Genomic DNA, 16,455 nt, shown 5'->3' with positions numbered 1-16,455 from the left:
AGTTTTGTTAGGCTGGGTAAAAGAGCCAGAGAGGAGACAGAAGAAGAGGCGGTCCGTGAAAATATTGTCAGACATTAAACCGGTCCGTGGCACAAAAAAGGTTGGGGACCGCCGAGTTAAAACATAAAGATTTTATTGTTTCACAGGTATTGTTCAATGATTTTCAATAAAATAAGATTGGAACATTGAAGGTTTATGCTGAGAAATAAAAATCAGTATTGTCCAAAATCGGTATCGGCAGGTCAGGCTTTTTAAAGATCGGTGATCAGCCAGAAAACTGTAAAAAGCGTATGATGCAAAGAGAAACCATTTGTAAACATGATCCTGAAAGACCGGAGACTTCTGTGGACATGAGCCTGTTCAAGACGGACCAAGAAAACCGTCCTGTGGTCATCTGTCTGGCGCCAAAAGCTAGAATCTCTGGTAGTATGTAGACACACCTGAGAAGACACCAAAAAACCTTTCAGTTCAAAACTCCAGGTGCTGCTCACCTCTGTATCCAAATGTTGAACATACTCGCTTCACACAAGTTTTCAGGCTTATAAAAATATCCCTGAATGACTCCCAAACCATTAAATTCTGTTCATATTAATGTTTTACAGTCTCCATCTTCCCTGGAACTGGTGTTGTGGAGCCTAATGCCACATTGTTCTCGACTATTATGGTAAAAGATGATAAATTAGGATATTAGGCTGCAGCTTGGAGCCATTTTAATCCCTCTAAAGGAAGGAAAAATATAATTTCACGGACAATAGGCTATAGAATGTAGCTTGCTGAGAATAATCCTTTTAATTGGCAATTAATGCATTTTAAATGGCACCTTTTAAAGCCAGTGTGCAGGATGATTTGAGCATGAAGGTTAGACACAGAATGGAGCGTGTGTTAAGGTTTGAAAGCGTTAATCTCTGATGATTTGTCGCGCTCCTGTCAGCCATCAGTCACTGCAGATCGTCTCCGTGGGTTTGCTCGGGAAGTTTTGGTGTTGAATAAGCGATGAGGACTTTTCCGGGCAGGGTGAGAGCAGGGCACCTCCTCCCCTCCCGCCGCCCTGGACGCTGCTCGCTGCTCGCTGCTCGCTGGGGTAGAAAGCGCATGTGTGCTTGTGTGTTGCTGTGATGCGAGTTGAGCCGCATCCAGACGCACTGGCCGCCGCTGGCTGATGCTGCCCTCCTCCTCCTCCCCCCCTCCTCGCTTTCCTCTCCTCTCTCTCCTCTTGGTGGTGTTGTGCGCAAAATCTCCAGCGCCGGACGGACGGACGCAGTTTGACGGCACAAACGCGCGGCTCTGCGGGGGGAAATAACCGAGAAAAAGAGGCACATCCAAACCAGACATGGATATCTAACGGGCATTTGAAGCATTTTTTCTACCTCTTTGTTTTTTTTTCTACCCCGTGATGTTGCTTTTGCCCCGGGGGTGTTAATTAAACCTGCTCGATGTCTCTCATCAGTTTATAACCGAAACAAAATGAGGATTTCTTCTGGCGACTGGTTTCTGTTGATGTTCTCGGGCTTTTGGGGACTGACAATGGGTGCATTCCCGAGCAGCGTACAGATCGGTAAGTGTGAGCCCTTAATGTTCACCGAGCACAGAATGAATCATGTGGATGAATCCGTGGACGTCCTGCATGCTGCCGTGTAACACCTCAGCACAACTCCAAGTGGAGATTTCTTCCGCATTCTTCCTCTTCTTCTTCTCTTCCTCTTCTTCTTCACATGCGACGTTGACGCTAAGCATGTTTAATACACACACACACACACCTAATGCGCTTTGTATCTGCAGGCTAGAGTGTGTATCCCAGTGCACTCCGCCACTGCAGCAGATCAGAGCAGCAAAGTGTGTGTATGTGTGTGTGTGTGTGTGTGTATTCCCTATGCAGGCTGCCTGTGCATTGACTGCTGTTAACACTCATAGACCCCCGGTCTTCGCGCTGCAACAGCCCTCTGTGCCACACAGTCCCACAGGCCTCACTGTTTCCTCTGTTTCCCCCCTGTTGGACTCTTTTATAAACACACATTTATTCTTTCCAACAACTTCTCAGCATGAGGGAGTAAAAAAATGACGGATTCATGGTTTTCATTTCACTGGCAGGCAGATTGACCGGGTTGATTTAAAGGCAGGGGAGGGAAAAGAAGGGCACGCTGTGACCTCCGGTTGTTGATCATCACAACCCTCCTCAAAAAATCAATCATTAGAAAAACACTCATTCATGAGTTTCCTTTAAAATCCAACCTGACTTTTTATTTATTTATTTTTTATTTTTTAATCCTCTCCCGTCTTCATGAGTCGAGGCACATCAGAACCGCTGAGCCTGATGAAAAACGACAGGCTGTTCAAATGATTCTCCTTGTCCTTTTTTATCAACGTGATACTCGAATCCCCGACCCCTCCAGGGTGCTGCGAGGGTCAAAGGTCAGGGTCTGTTACAGAGCAGCACCCCAGCAACTGGGGACACTTGATCCAGGGTAGAGGAGGGTTTAACCTGCTCCTGTGATCCTGCTTTTACCTCATCTGCTCCTTGCAATAATTTCCCCCACAATCCTTCTCCCGTTACTGCAGATTTTACTCCAAAATACAATTAAGATGTGAAAAAATCTGCTCATTTGTTGCAAATAATGTCGTCATAATCCACTTGAGCCCTCTTATTGACCCCTCTCCTGCTTTTAACACTGTTTACAGCTTCCTCCACATCCCAGAGTGCAAACATCCCTCTTTTCAGCGCTCATCAGTTTAAATAATTATCGCAGAAAAATCAACACTTATTAGCAGTGGGGAAATTTGCTGTGTCTACACATGCATGCGACGCTGAACTGTGTGCACAAACACAGGCACAGCAAACACGGTCTTCAGCTGCCACTGACGAACTCTGACACCAGGGAAATTCATGCAGAATCACAGATCCGGCTGAGATTCATGCTTTTTGTTTGTGCTCCAGCGTCTCATGGCTTTAGCTGGTCCCAGCTGCATTATGAGGAGGGCAGAGAGGGCACGAAGTCACCAAAATAAAAAGAAGTGCTACACAAGCAGGACTCTTTAAATTCACAAATCAAACACAGTGAAGGGGTTTTCCAACCATCACCTGAAGGGCTCAAAGATTTCTGTGAGGATCCAAAGGTTCCCTCCTCAGGATTTGGAGGCTCGTGTCACTTCTGAAGACGATCCTTACATCATCTGAGCAGCCGGGCTGTGCGGATGTGACTTCCTTTTGAGGCTGCTTGTCTTCAGAGGTGATTCGTCGAGCTGAAGCTGCTGTTTCTTAACTCTGCACTTTGTACTTGACGTGTGTTTGAATGCACGCAGAATCAGATCGTCGGACTGCGTCAGAGGTTAGAGATGCTCACCTTTCCCTGGCCTCATCCTGCTGTCTCAAGCGTCTCATCTCAGTCTTCATCTGAGGGGAAAACAAACAGCCCATGCAGCATCATTTCCTCCTAATGCTTACTAGCACAGCGGACTTTGAAAAGACTTTTGAGGCTCTGAGGTCTTGAAATTCTCCCTCTCACTTCCAAAGACAGAGACAAATTTGCAGAGATGGGAGATCCTGCAGGGGCACAGTTTGCAGGGTTATTTACCCTCCTGCAGAAAGGGCTGTGGAGAAGCAGAAACATGAACATCTCATGTCCAAATCTGCCGAAAAGAAAAGGGGAAGATTCAGGTTGAAGGAGGAAGTGAACCCTCGACCTGAAGCTCTTGCACTTTGCCTGAATATACGACCTCTGACCTGTGCTGCTGTGTGCTTTGGCCTGCAGAGAGACCCCTGATGACAAACAACAAATAAACGCTTCAAACAAGTTAGGATTTTGTAGCAACACAGGAATAAGAAAAAAGACTCATTGGTAGCTACACCTTGTGAAATCAAGGTACCGACTTAGATACCTGGACTTTGGTAAAGGGCAATACTGAAATGGGTCCATTTTAGCAAGCTTTCGTCAAAGCTGTTGGTGGAACAAGCGTAAACTACCTCCAAACTGCTGAGCCACTTCAGTTAGCTTTGTTGATGTGTTCTCATTTCATTTTGTTTGTTAAAGGTCCCATATCCTGCTCCTTTCCTGCAGTTTAATCTGGATCATTGATGTCTTCATGAAATGGTAGTAACATGTTTTGGTCCAAAAAGCCAATACATCAAGCACAGCAGCATTGTTTCCAGGCTCTCATAGCCCCTCTGTTCAGAACGCTCTGATTTAGTGGGCGTGGCCTTCATATGTAAATGAGCCACCGCTGATACCGCCCCGCTCTTCAGCGTCACTGAGAGCGGCGCCACGAGCTCGAGTGCACAATGTTTAGAAAACAGTGAAGCTCATTTACCGTAACATTACAGGCTAAAACAACAGGCTAACCGCAGCTAAAGTTAGCATCCTGAAGCTAACGCAGGGGGGACACTGAGGAAAAGCTCTTCCATCTGCTCCACAGCACACAGCATTTAAAATACTCACATTTCCAGGGTCCCAGGTTTGTTGGAGGATGGTTGGTAATGCGCCTGGATTCAGGACCAGTCTATTGGCTAGCCCTCTGTTGGACTGTCCAAAGTTGGAAAAGCAGTCGGCCGTGAAGTGACTAGCACACACATGCACAGTTTTACTGAGTGTAGCTGGATCATTTCCTTGATAAATGAACTCTAGACACTAAGTCTGTCTTCTTCTGAGATGGGAAGCTTGTGCATGGAACTATGTGGCTGTTTACAGCCAAAAACAGAGCAGTGATGGTTCTTCAACTTTGGCATTCTCCTCCCTGCTGCTGGAGAGATTTCTCCCCAGATGCGGCGAGAGGAGTGGGCGGGGAGGAGGTTCGGGGGTTTGCTCCGGTGGACCAATCAGGTCAGACTTGCTCCTGATTGGTCAAAAAAGGGAATCGTTGATGTGGGCAAATCCCCAAAATCCAAACAGCTCGTTTTAGGTCAGGATTTTACATTCACAAGCACTACTAAGTACAGGTTTTGTCATTAAATATCACATTTTGTGGGCTGGGAGGAAAGTCAAAGAGCCACAAATTTCACTAAAAGACTCAAAGTGATTTTTTGCATAATATGGGACCTTTAAAAATATGTTGTGATTTTTTTTTTGGGTCATTTTGGCGTCACTTCCTTCATAATATTTTAGCTCAGCCTGGAAAAAAACGAGATCCACCACGTTGATGACGTCAATATAAAATGAAGAAACATTCTGTAGATGTGAATTAGCTTTAAAAATGCTGTGAGGAGGATCTGTTTTGATTGGACTGCAGCACCACCTTCTGGTCTGGAGTCTCACGCACACTGTCGTAAAGATGTGACTTTTAATTAGGCGTGTGTTTGTTTTGGAACAAATTTTCTTTTCTCAAGTCAACTTTTTACCAGATACATGACGAGGTAAGGTATTTATCAGTACAGTTACTTAGCGCTACAGTTTGAAACATCCTGGTTATGTCCTGCCAGTCATCTACCAATCAGAGCTAACGTAACCTCACTCTTCATTTTATTGATAGACTCTCAAGTTTGAACAGACCACTGCAGAATAACTGCTGACTGTGGGTTGGACTCAACATTAGCACAAACAGATTAGCCCTTTAAGCCTTTAGCTCGTGCTCTATCTCTCTCCTGTTTATCTTTCTTCTGCTCTTCTGTCCTTTTTCTGTCTGACAGTTAGGCTCCAGTGTCCACCATCACTTAATCACAGAAATTGTTTTCAGCAGAGAAACACACAGATCTCTCCTCTCACTGCTTAACTTTATCAGCTGGCGTTGTGTTGTCATGGAAACTTGGACGTGTCCTAAATCAATCCGGTCTTGCCCGATCCCGATCATGGGATACTAGTTTTGATGCAGAGTGCGGATGAATACACAGCTACGCAGTGCTACATGGTCATCAGCATTGTCTCGATTTTGTCTCATTTATTTTACTGTATTTTATTACATTATATACTAATTTTATTTTGATTGAAGTGTCTTTTTTAAGTGTCTGTACTGTTTTCCTATGAATATAAAGTATAATACATGGATTTGGATAGTTATTTAGAGATTTAGGGGGTATTTACGGATAAAAATCTGGCTATCGCGGAATTTCGGGTTACGACTCATTTGCAACTCGAGGACCAAAGGAGACTTTTTAAAAATCACTTAGAAACACCTCACAGCCCCTTTATGCTAACTCTGGTACAGTGCATTAAATGGCTATATTTATGTTCATAAATAAAGCAAATAAATTGCTATAATAAATATTCACTCTAACTTTCTGAGCCTGCATCCCTAGTTTACACCAAAAGCTGAGAAAGTGGACTCTTAAAGGAGCGCATCACACCAAACTCCCCCAGCTTTGTGTTATCAAGCATCTCCACTGGTCTGATAACCTTCATTGAGTTTGTAGCAGCAGCCCTGTTTGCAGGAAGGTCAAAAAGCAGCCTGTAGATACCATCAGGGAGTTCGAGCTGTGATCTGAACCTCTTCCTGCACAATTTAGCAGCCTTTAAGAGCATCCTGCACCCTCAACCTCAGGAAGTAAGAACTGTTGAGCTTCAAAGATGTGATCTCAATTTCACAAATCACTGAGAAAACACTTCTAATACCTTTAAACCAAAAAGGCCAGATGTCATTAACCACGCAGTGTGTGCCAGGTGGAAATGAGGTCAGAAACAAACAGGTGCTCCTGAGCCACGAGAGTCTGGTTTTTGGCAAACCATATGGCGTTTTTGGAGCTTCAAAGTGTGGGGCGCCTTCAGTGTGTAATTTTAAACAGAATCTCATTTCGTGTAACAGCTCGCAGAAGTGAAAGTCAAAGCTGAGTTAGTGGGATTTAGGTCAAAGCTGGATTCTTCTCCTCTTTTAATTAGCAGAGAAGATTTTCAAATCTGAAACATGAAAAGGGCATTCCTACTGATCAGGAGCAACGATATTCAATCTGTTCACACCATTTTTCATAAACTGGAAACTAAGACCTCCTCTGGGAATTTGGTGGCAAGTGTAAATCACTTACAGCCATACTTGTGCAAAGAGATGTGAAAGATTTACAGGAAATGTAGTAAAATGCTCTTAAGTGTACCTTTGAAATAGGTCAGCCGTGAAAAGCACACGCTGGCATTTCGCTTGAAATGACATTTACACAATCTCATCAGATGAAATACAGCCTGAAGGCAGATTTTCTAAAAGTGAAACAAACTGCTTCTAACCTTAAACACCACTGACATTTGCACTCCTATGAGCAGCACTGTCAAGATCTTTATGTATGGACGCCGCAGCGACGGGGGGAAAATGACAGCGAGGGAGAAGAAACCACGGAGTCGAGTCGTATCTCTGAGAGCGATCTGATCTTTGGCTGCGGAGCTGCTGTAGCATTAAAAACCAGAACGAAAGACGTGTTGATCCAGGAGGATGGAAGCATTTCACTTGCATTTATCCTGTGTATGAACGAGAGTGATGTTTCATGCTAACCGGACTGTTTCCTTCACGCCCACAAAGCTTAACGATGCTTTAAGTCGCCGCTTGCTACACAGTCTGATTAACACAGATAGGATATTGGCAAAGTGATTTAGCAGACCAATATTGGCCTTTTATTGCATTTCATATAATGTCCAGCCAGTTGTGTCTGTCACTAATATGATGAAGGACTTTCTCTGAGCACAGCTGCTGAAACGGTCTGTGAAACCCTGACTAACTTCAGGTTTTTAAGCCGCATGTGGAGGCTGTCCTGGAAAAAAAGAGTCTCATAATTCCTTTTCTTCCCCAAATCAATAAGAAGTTCATCTGACCCATAGAAAATAAGGTCAATAAAAGCTAATTTGTGTTTTCACCCCATACCTGCATTCTTCCACTGATGAAACCATGAGTTTTTATTTATCATGTTTGCTGCATTTGTCCACAAACTTCTGAATCACTTCAGTTCCATCTGATTTAGTGTCACTGATATTTTTATTTCTACTATATGATTAAAAAAAACAAGATTACAGATGACTATTGCAACAAAAACCCTAATATGATGTTGTTTAAACTGCAAAATTTAACGCACAGTAAGCGCTAGGGATGTCCCGATCAGATGATGTGATCGCAAATTATGTGCAGGGTTTCCCCTGGCATAAACACACACAAACACTGGAAAAAATTAAATTACAATAATAAAAAAAAATCAAAAACAAAAAGTAAGAAACTAAACTTTTTCAAAATAAACTATTTAATTTAATAAAAAAAATAATATTTTTTCTTATTTTTTTATTATTAAAAACTACTTTAAATTTATTAGACTGACTGATGCACCTACTGCATTTTAAACTAAACCCATACACTGGAATATAACAGTTAAACAGTCATAGTTACTTATAGTTTTTTTTAAAGTAGAGAGTGAAGTAAAAGAAGATAAATGGTGATAATTTCTATGTATGCACACTCTGGCCACCCCTACTTACATCACTGCCCTCATTGTGACACCCCATTCTGAAAGTCTGGACACGCCCCTGCACAGAGGCACATAGAAACATTTGTTACAGTGGTACGAAAACTAACAGGCGTTCAGGTTTGATCAAAAAAGCTGGAGGAAAACTCCTCAGTTGATTTTTTAAGAATGAAGGGAAAGATAGACCAATTGTTACCTCTGTCCCAAAGAGAAGAAAGGTTACTCCTGTAGGAGCACAAGGATTAGCGATCAGCTGATCATCATTACAGCTCCACAAACTGATCAGGATGAAGTTTAGAGTAGATATAAACCACACAGAGGCCTGGACCACACAAATATGGATCTATTCCTAAATGCACATTTTCTGGGTCTCTGAACCACATGAACATGGCCATTTCACTCACACAAACTGAGATTTTTTAAATCAGATGAAAAAGTGAAGGTTTAAAAAAAATATCTGGTTGAGTGGATCCGTGTAGAGGTGTTAAAAGAAACTGGTGTTGACACAATGACGTTGAGCGCCCAGCATCAAGTCACTGTAGCAACGGTTGCCAACAACAAGAACGATGCCCAACATTTACCGCGCTACTTTGGTGTTCTTTGCACTTTTTGCCCTCCTTACAGCTCTAATGTTGTTGATGATGATGTTGTTGATGTTCATGAAGAAACAAGTCCGACTCAATTTTTTTTCTTTTTTTTGCCATCTCCTTACTCTGTTCACTGCTTCTTCTTCCTGTTTTTGACTGTCCTAAACAGGGACAAAGATATCTGGTAAAAAAATGTCCATATACGTGTGGTTCTGGCCAGAGTGATGGAGGAACTTCTGCTCTTGCTGACCTTATATATGGATATAAACACTGCAATGCAGCACAGAAAACGAAAGTTTGCTCCACGACTCACGGGATATTTAGGATGTGACTTGTGTTATTACATCACATAAAGCATAGAGCTAGATGATAACATGTATCTGTAAACACTGATTAATGATCAAAGTAAGCGCGAAATCGATTTTCTCCAATAAGTGTGTGTTTTATGTGAGCAATGCTAAGAGCTGAGAATTGTAAACCGCAAAGACCCGCCCTAGCTCTGTCTCTCATTGGTTTTGACCATGATATGATCCTACTAAGAGTGTAGGGATGGGTACCTTTCACATTTGAAACAATGCGGTACCGATGCCTGGTACCTGGCAATCGGTACCGGTACTCAACGGTACCAAGTTTCAGTACTTTTTTGTGTTTATGTGGTAAAAATATCTAATTGTTTGATAATTAAATATGAACATTTTTCCATTAAACATATTTATTCTTCAATATATAACCTTGCAATGCTGTGTTCATTTCTAGCATGGAAAATCTCCTACTCTTCTACTCCCTCACAGTCACAAAGATGCATTTAGATACCTAAACATGGTACCATTTGATTTTACATGAATCGATACCTGGTCTGTACCTATAAAAAGTACCTAATGCAGTACTCATCCCTACATGGGTGTGAGTATAATTTCCATTTGAAGAATCTGGGGAAAAAAAAAAATCATAGTTCTGAAGACATGGCCGCTTTTATTTTGGTGTGACAGAAACCTTGACGTGGTTACAGACTCCATTGAAATCAGACGTCGCATCTCAGGGATCAGATGTAAATATTCATTCTCATTATTTTTGATCAGATCAATTATATTTCAAAACAAATGGGAAAAATAACAGCTTCGTATTTCCTAGGGATTCACTGATACCGATCCTGGTATCAGGTATCGGTGGATCGATGCCCCTCAAAGCTGGACCGGTGTCGATGGGAAGGGCCCGATCCAAGCAACCAGTTTTCTCCCTTTTCTGTTTTATTGATGCTCTTGAATACTAGATTTGGAACGTTACCTCCAATGCATTTTCTTCTTTCTTTTTTTTTTTTTTTTTTTCCGAATTACCAGTCTACGGGTTAAAAAATATTACAATTTAACATCAATTTTCTGGTAAACTTTAAAATATTTTATAGTTTTATTAAATATTAACTTCAATAATTCCATCTATTGCCTTTTACCCAAAACATTACCAGTCTTATCCCACTGTAGGGCATGCAGGTTATTATTTAACACTGGTATCGTATTGGTGGATACCTGAAGCCCAGGTATCGGTATCAGTACCAGAAAAGTTGGATAGGTGCAGCCCTGGTATTTACTACCATTACGTGGAGATATAGAGTCAGACCATTGTCTCCAGTAGATTGACACTTTGGTGTTCACTCACCGCTGCCTGAGTGGCACCAGCTGCTCACAGTGTTCATTTCTGCATTGGTGTAAAATCTGGTGAACAATTCCCGCAGGATTTCTCCCACTGACTCTGATCCCCTGACTTTTCCTTTGTTGCTACCAGCACGCTGACATTTCCCTTCATAGAGAAATGCCTCAACAGCAATTGGATGGATGGCCATGACATTTGATACAGATGTGCATGCTCCCCCCCCGGGGTGTGGAGTAATAACATGGATGACCCTATATTGTTTCAACAAGCATCATCATCAGATCAGGATTTCAATTTGTCCCGTGCTTTGATTTATGATGACCCATTAGAGGAAGATAATCCCATCAGCCTCAGCTTGAGTCAGTGTTCAGGGGTGATATGCTAATGAGTGCAGGCTGAGATGTGAGCTCGCTACATTTTTTTTCTTCCTGTGCTTTTTTTAATACTTCATTTTTCTACCCAGACAATACTGGGACTATTATTGACTCTAAATTAAACCACACTGTTACCTGCACCATCAATAACAGATGTCCCGGCCTTGGCCTCACCGTATTGTGAAGGGAAAAATTGGATCATTAGAATACGGTGTTGGCTTTAAAACATCATCAGCCATTGAAGTACACGGTATATTTCTTTTAGCTGTGGAAATTAACCATTTAAAACAACAATGTTGTCCTCTTCTGGTCCTGATACCAATACCTGGGCTTTGGGTACTGATACCAATATTGATCTGATACCAGTGGTAAATAGTAATCTTTGTGCCCTACTCTGGGAAAAGATTAGTAATGTTTTGAGTAAAACAGTAGTTTGGTTAAAACTAGGCTTCAGAACTCAAAGAAATGACAGAAATTCAATGGTAAAAGTTTATACCCTGTAGACTAAATCACATTTTAGCCTTAGTGTCAAGTTTGGACCGATCCTTTCCCACTGATACCTGATCCAGCTTTGAAGGGCACGATCTGGCCAATACAGATACCTGGATCGGATTGGTGCAGCCCTACTCCAATTAGTATTAGAGTCCTATTGTTGGAATCATTAGTTGATTGAAGTGATGAGTGGGACAAAGTTTAATGAGCAGGTGGTTTTGATGAGTTGGGCTCACATAAAGGTGAGTGAGACCTCAAAACCAAACAGAAAGACTTATTCTTAACATCTAAAACTTCTCTGATACAGCTGTTTCCTACGTGAACAATGTTCACCTCTTATGGTGAATGCAAGGTTTAATTTAGGCCTCAAGTTTTTGGGGCTTTTTGCTCATATTGGTCAAGGTCTGTTTTTCCAACCAGTTGGCTCTTAGCAAGGAGAGAGTATAGCTGCGTTTCCAGGCAGGCAAGCAGACCGGTTCGGTTTGTCTGGGTACGGCGCACATTTTGTTGCGTTTCCACTGTCTTATCCTGGGACAGATCCCCAAATAACCGAGATGAGCCGTCCCACTTTTTGGGACCCTTTTGTTTGGGTGCCAGACTGAACCGATCCGCTCTTGGAAGGTGGAGCCTCAACACTGCAGACCATTGATTGGTCGAGAGAATCGTCACTTTCTGTGTGACAGCGGCTGCATTTCTCCTGGCGGCACACAGACTTCTCTGAAACAAAGCTTGACTGTTCTTTGTATCAAAGAGCTACATGAAAATCACAGAGAGGACGAAATGCTGCATGTCTTCCATCTGTGCTCTTTGTTTACTGTGTCGTGTTGGATTTATTAGCGGGGTAAACTGTGTTGCGCTGCTAAGGCGTCACGCTATTGTGTAACAGCTGCGGCTTTTGGCATCCGGCTTACACGCCGCCTACCACGTGAGGGCGCAGTTTGCTGTGGAAAAGCAAACGGGATCAGGCTTAACTGTACCAAACTGTGCCAAACCGTACTGAACCAAACCTGACTGCTTGGTGGGAACGTAGCGTATTGTGCTGCAGCCCCTCTTTTCCACATTAAAGCACACAAAGTGTGAAGTTTCAGTGAGAACTTTTCAATCTTCACTCAGAACTTTTTTTTCCCACCCCGATGATCGATCCGATCAAAAGGAGGTGGTTGTGCGCACGGTGGACTCATAAAATCTTTGATAAAAACTTTTCCATCTCCTCTCTGACGGTACCCCACAGACTCATAATAACTCATTTGTTTCCCGCTTTCTTGAAATTTGCAGGTGTTGTGGTGATTGTTTCATCAGTTTCCATCTTTATTTTACTCTCTCCACCACGTCCCTTTTGCTCATCAGCAGTAATTGAACCGTCTTTGGTCAGACCGCTGATCCCTCTCAGGTGCCTTGTATTCCCCTCGCCCCTCATTAAACCTGTGCTTCTGTGTTTCTCCTCTCTCTGTTCAGGCGGGCTGTTCATCAGGAACACTGATCAGGAGTACACCGCCTTTCGTTTGGCAATCTTCCTGCACAACACCAGCCCCAACGCCTCGGAAGCCCCGTTCAACCTGGTGCCTCATGTGGACAACATCGAGACGGCTAACAGCTTCGCCGTCACCAACGCCTGTAAGTCGGAAACAGTGTCGTGGATTCTTAAAGTGTGTCATCTCTGTGAAAGAGCGATATGTGGTGTGTGTGATTCCCACTTGATTTCCACTTGTTTCCAAGGTTTCACCGGGACAGGTGGACATTACCGGCTTGTAGTTCAGTTTTAATGCATTAGAGGTCTCAGTTTCGCTGTTAATTTTGTAGGAATAACATTTCCTGCAGCTCTAAAGGAATAATTCAGCAGTTTTATACATTTCTGTGAGTCTGAATTCAGAATTGAAGATATACAGTGATGAAAATAAGTATTGAACGCGTCAACTTTTTTCTCATTACATATATTTCCAAAGCTGCAATTCAAACAAAATTTCTACCAGACAATGGTATTAACTCAAATAATCCACACATGAAAAGAAATCACAACATAAGGTCCATAAATAATGATTATGGTGAATTAAGTACGATAACACAGGAAAAAAGTATTGACCACACCATGGAAAGGCTGTATACTTTGGCAAGGAAATGCACCATACCACCTGAAATCTGTCAGTAATTATTACTTGAACTTCCAATTAGTGCAAACCAACATCAGCTGGGCTAGAGCAAATTGATGGTCCTATAAAAAAGGTTGTTTTTTCACCAAGCAGTTAAATAACACACACCTCATGATGGGTAAAGGCAAAGAGCTCTCTGAAGACATTCACAACCTGATTGTTGCTCAGCATCAGAATGGAACTGGTTACAGACTTATATCAAAGCACCTGAATATTCCAGTCAGCACCGTTGGGGCCATTATTCACAAGTGGAAGAAGCACCACCTTACCATCAACAGGCCACGCACAGGAGCTCCTTGAAGATTTCTGACCAGGGAGTCAGAAAGATAGTCAGAAGAGTACTCAACAAGCCAAGCACCACCATGAAAGTGCTCCAGAAAGACTTGGAGGCAGCAGGTACAATTGTTACAGAGAAAACAATAGGCAATGCACTCCACCGCCATGTCCTCTATGGACGCTCAGCCTGCAAGACTCCACTCCTCAAGAAAAGGCATGTTGAAGCTGGTTTAAAGTTTGCTAAACAGCATCTTGACAAGCCTGTAGAATACTGGGAGAATGTTGTCTGGTCAGATGAGACCAAAACTGAACTTTTGGGCTGTCATACTACAGACCATGTTTGGAGAAATGGCTCTGCACTTCACCCAAAAAACACTACACCAACAGTGAAGTTATGAGGTGGAAGCATCATGGCATGGGGTTGTTTCTCATCTCATGGTGTTGGCAAACTTCATATAACTGACGGAGCAATGAATGGAGCCATGTATGGGGAAATTCTTGATCTGAATCTGCTGCCATCCACCAGGATGATGAAGATGAGACGTGGCTGGACCTTCCAGCAGGACAACCATCCAAAGCACACGGCAAAGTTGACTCTCAAATGGTTTCAAAAAAAGAAAATCACTCTGTTAGAATGGCCTAGTCAATCACCTGACTTCAATCCAACTGAACATTTGTGGAAAGAAGTAAAGAAAAGGGTTCACCAGAGGGCACCAAAGAATATTCCAGATTTAAAGACAATCTGTGCAGAGGAATGGGCCAAAATCACACCTGAGCAGTGTGGGCCATTAGTTCAAACATACAAGAAGCTTCTGGAAGCTGTCATTGCAAACAAAGGCTTCTCCGCTAAGTATTAGATGAGTCTCAGTTAGTGTGTTCAATACTTTTTCCCTGTGTTATCGCAATTAATTCCACATAATCATTATTTATGGACCTGAACGTTGTGATTTCTTTTTATGTGTGGATTATTTGAGTTAAAACCAATGTCTGGGAGAAATTTTGGTGAATTGAAAAAAGTTGACGCTTTCACTACTTATTTTCTCCACCGTGTATCATGAGCAACACTGACTTTAAGAGTTGTTTAACTTGCTCTTACGCACCTTTTTATAACCTTTGTGCAAAGCTAGGCTACTCACGTACTCTCTACTCTTGTATGAACATAATATTTGGATTAATCTTTTCCTCTGATTTTAAGAAAAAGAAATAGTGTTAATGTTTCATAACACTGTCTCCAGGGTTCAGAGATCATCACTGAAAAGCAGTTTGAAAGAGAAAAAGACAGAAAGAAAAGAAATAAGAGGTGAAATACTTGGTTCTGTCCGACTGTTGGACTTTGGACTTGTATCTTATTTACCAACCCATTTCAGTGATTATTTAAAGAGTCTAATCTTGTCATAATGGATGAAAATGAAAGCATATTCAAAGTAAATGGTGCCTAAAATGGGAAACTCAGACTGAATGTGTACAAAAAACTGCAATTATCCTTTAAAAATTGCATAAAAGGAGCAAAATTGAGTAGTAAGGTTTCATCTTGTGCCGTGTTGTGGATGTGAGACCAAAGACAAACTTAAAAACATAACAGTCAAACACACCATGACCCATATTCACGCCAGACGTCTCCTCCCAGACAAACAGCTCATTGTGTGTGTGTGTGTGTGTTTGTGTGTTTTCCTCCTGTTTGAGGCTCTGTGATCGTACATGTATGTCTGCTACTGCAGCTGTGTCTGTGTGAATCTGCTGGTTCTCATCTGATCTGAGAGCACAGTCGCAACCGCTGAAGGGGACGGCAGCCATAAACACACACACACACACACACACACACACACACACACACACCAAACAATCACACACTCTGCCTCAGTTAGATCTCCTAACTGTAGTAGTCAGTGATTTTTGTTGTTGTTGTTGCTGCTGTTACCGCGGGATACATCCTCTCTTTCAGCTTCCCTCAGTTTGTGTTTGACTTGTAGGCGTGTGTTTGTGTGTGGGGGAGTGTGTGTGTGTGTGTGTGGTCGGGGGTTCCCACAAAGACCATAAAACACTGTGACCTGGTGTCTTTTGTTATCTCTGGTGTGATCTGGTGTTAGAAAAATCAATGGCTAAATTAAGCAGAGAATGAAGCGCTGTTATGTTTGTTTGGTAAGTGGGGGATGCAGTGTGTGTGTGTGTGTGTAGGGTTGTGTGTGTGACAGATACCAGTATTTCTTTTATTCGGTGGTCTAACAGGTAGAGAAGGTATTTTGTTTTGCTCATTCTACTATTGGTTTCAGTAATCTTTGAGTCATTAAATTGAATCGTAGCGAAGACGTCTTTTCATCCTACGTCATCACACAGATGCTCGGGCATTTTGCCAACAGACTCAGCGTCAAACTCCTTAATTCAAACTGTGAACTGTGTGTATGCAGCATAAAAATGTCTGATTGTTCTGAAGTTGATTGTCAGAAATGATACTTTGCTGAGTTTTGGAGTTAAGAGCGTCCGTGCTAACCGCTGACCTTCAGCTGCATGTTCAGCTGAAGGTCACCAGTTAGCACGGTCACACTGTACACTGAGACACCATCTGTGGCTGTGAGTTATTAAAT

General features: G+C 42.4%; 1 protein-coding gene across 4 annotated transcripts in view; it reads left to right on the top strand.

Moving 5' to 3' along the window:
- The first annotated feature begins 999 nt into the window (after positions 1-999).
- The window catches only part of LOC141791930 (glutamate receptor 4), a 220,000-nt gene continuing 204,544 nt past the window's right edge, over positions 1,000-16,455 (top strand). Inside the window, exons 1-2 of one of the 4 annotated variants that reach the window (XR_012598340.1) lie at positions 1,000-1,555; positions 12,906-13,064. Coding sequence is in view for 2 of the 4 variants with exons in the window: in XM_074672644.1 (XP_074528745.1) it covers positions 1,465-1,555; positions 12,906-13,064 (250 nt within the window). In the remaining 2 variants the exon portion in view is untranslated. The remainder of the gene's footprint in view (positions 1,556-12,905; positions 13,065-16,455) is intronic. The other 3 variants (XR_012598339.1, XM_074672644.1, XM_074672643.1) reach the window with 3 other exon arrangements.

The sequence above is a fragment of the Halichoeres trimaculatus genome, unplaced genomic scaffold, assembly GCF_033239565.1.
Source record: "Halichoeres trimaculatus isolate MK-OKI-2021-1 unplaced genomic scaffold, fHalTri1.1 fHalTri1_scaffold_6, whole genome shotgun sequence".
Taxonomy (NCBI): domain Eukaryota; kingdom Metazoa; phylum Chordata; class Actinopteri; order Labriformes; family Labridae; genus Halichoeres; species Halichoeres trimaculatus.
The sequence above is the reverse complement of the archived record's forward strand: the minus strand, read 5'-3'. Positions and strand labels throughout refer to the sequence as shown.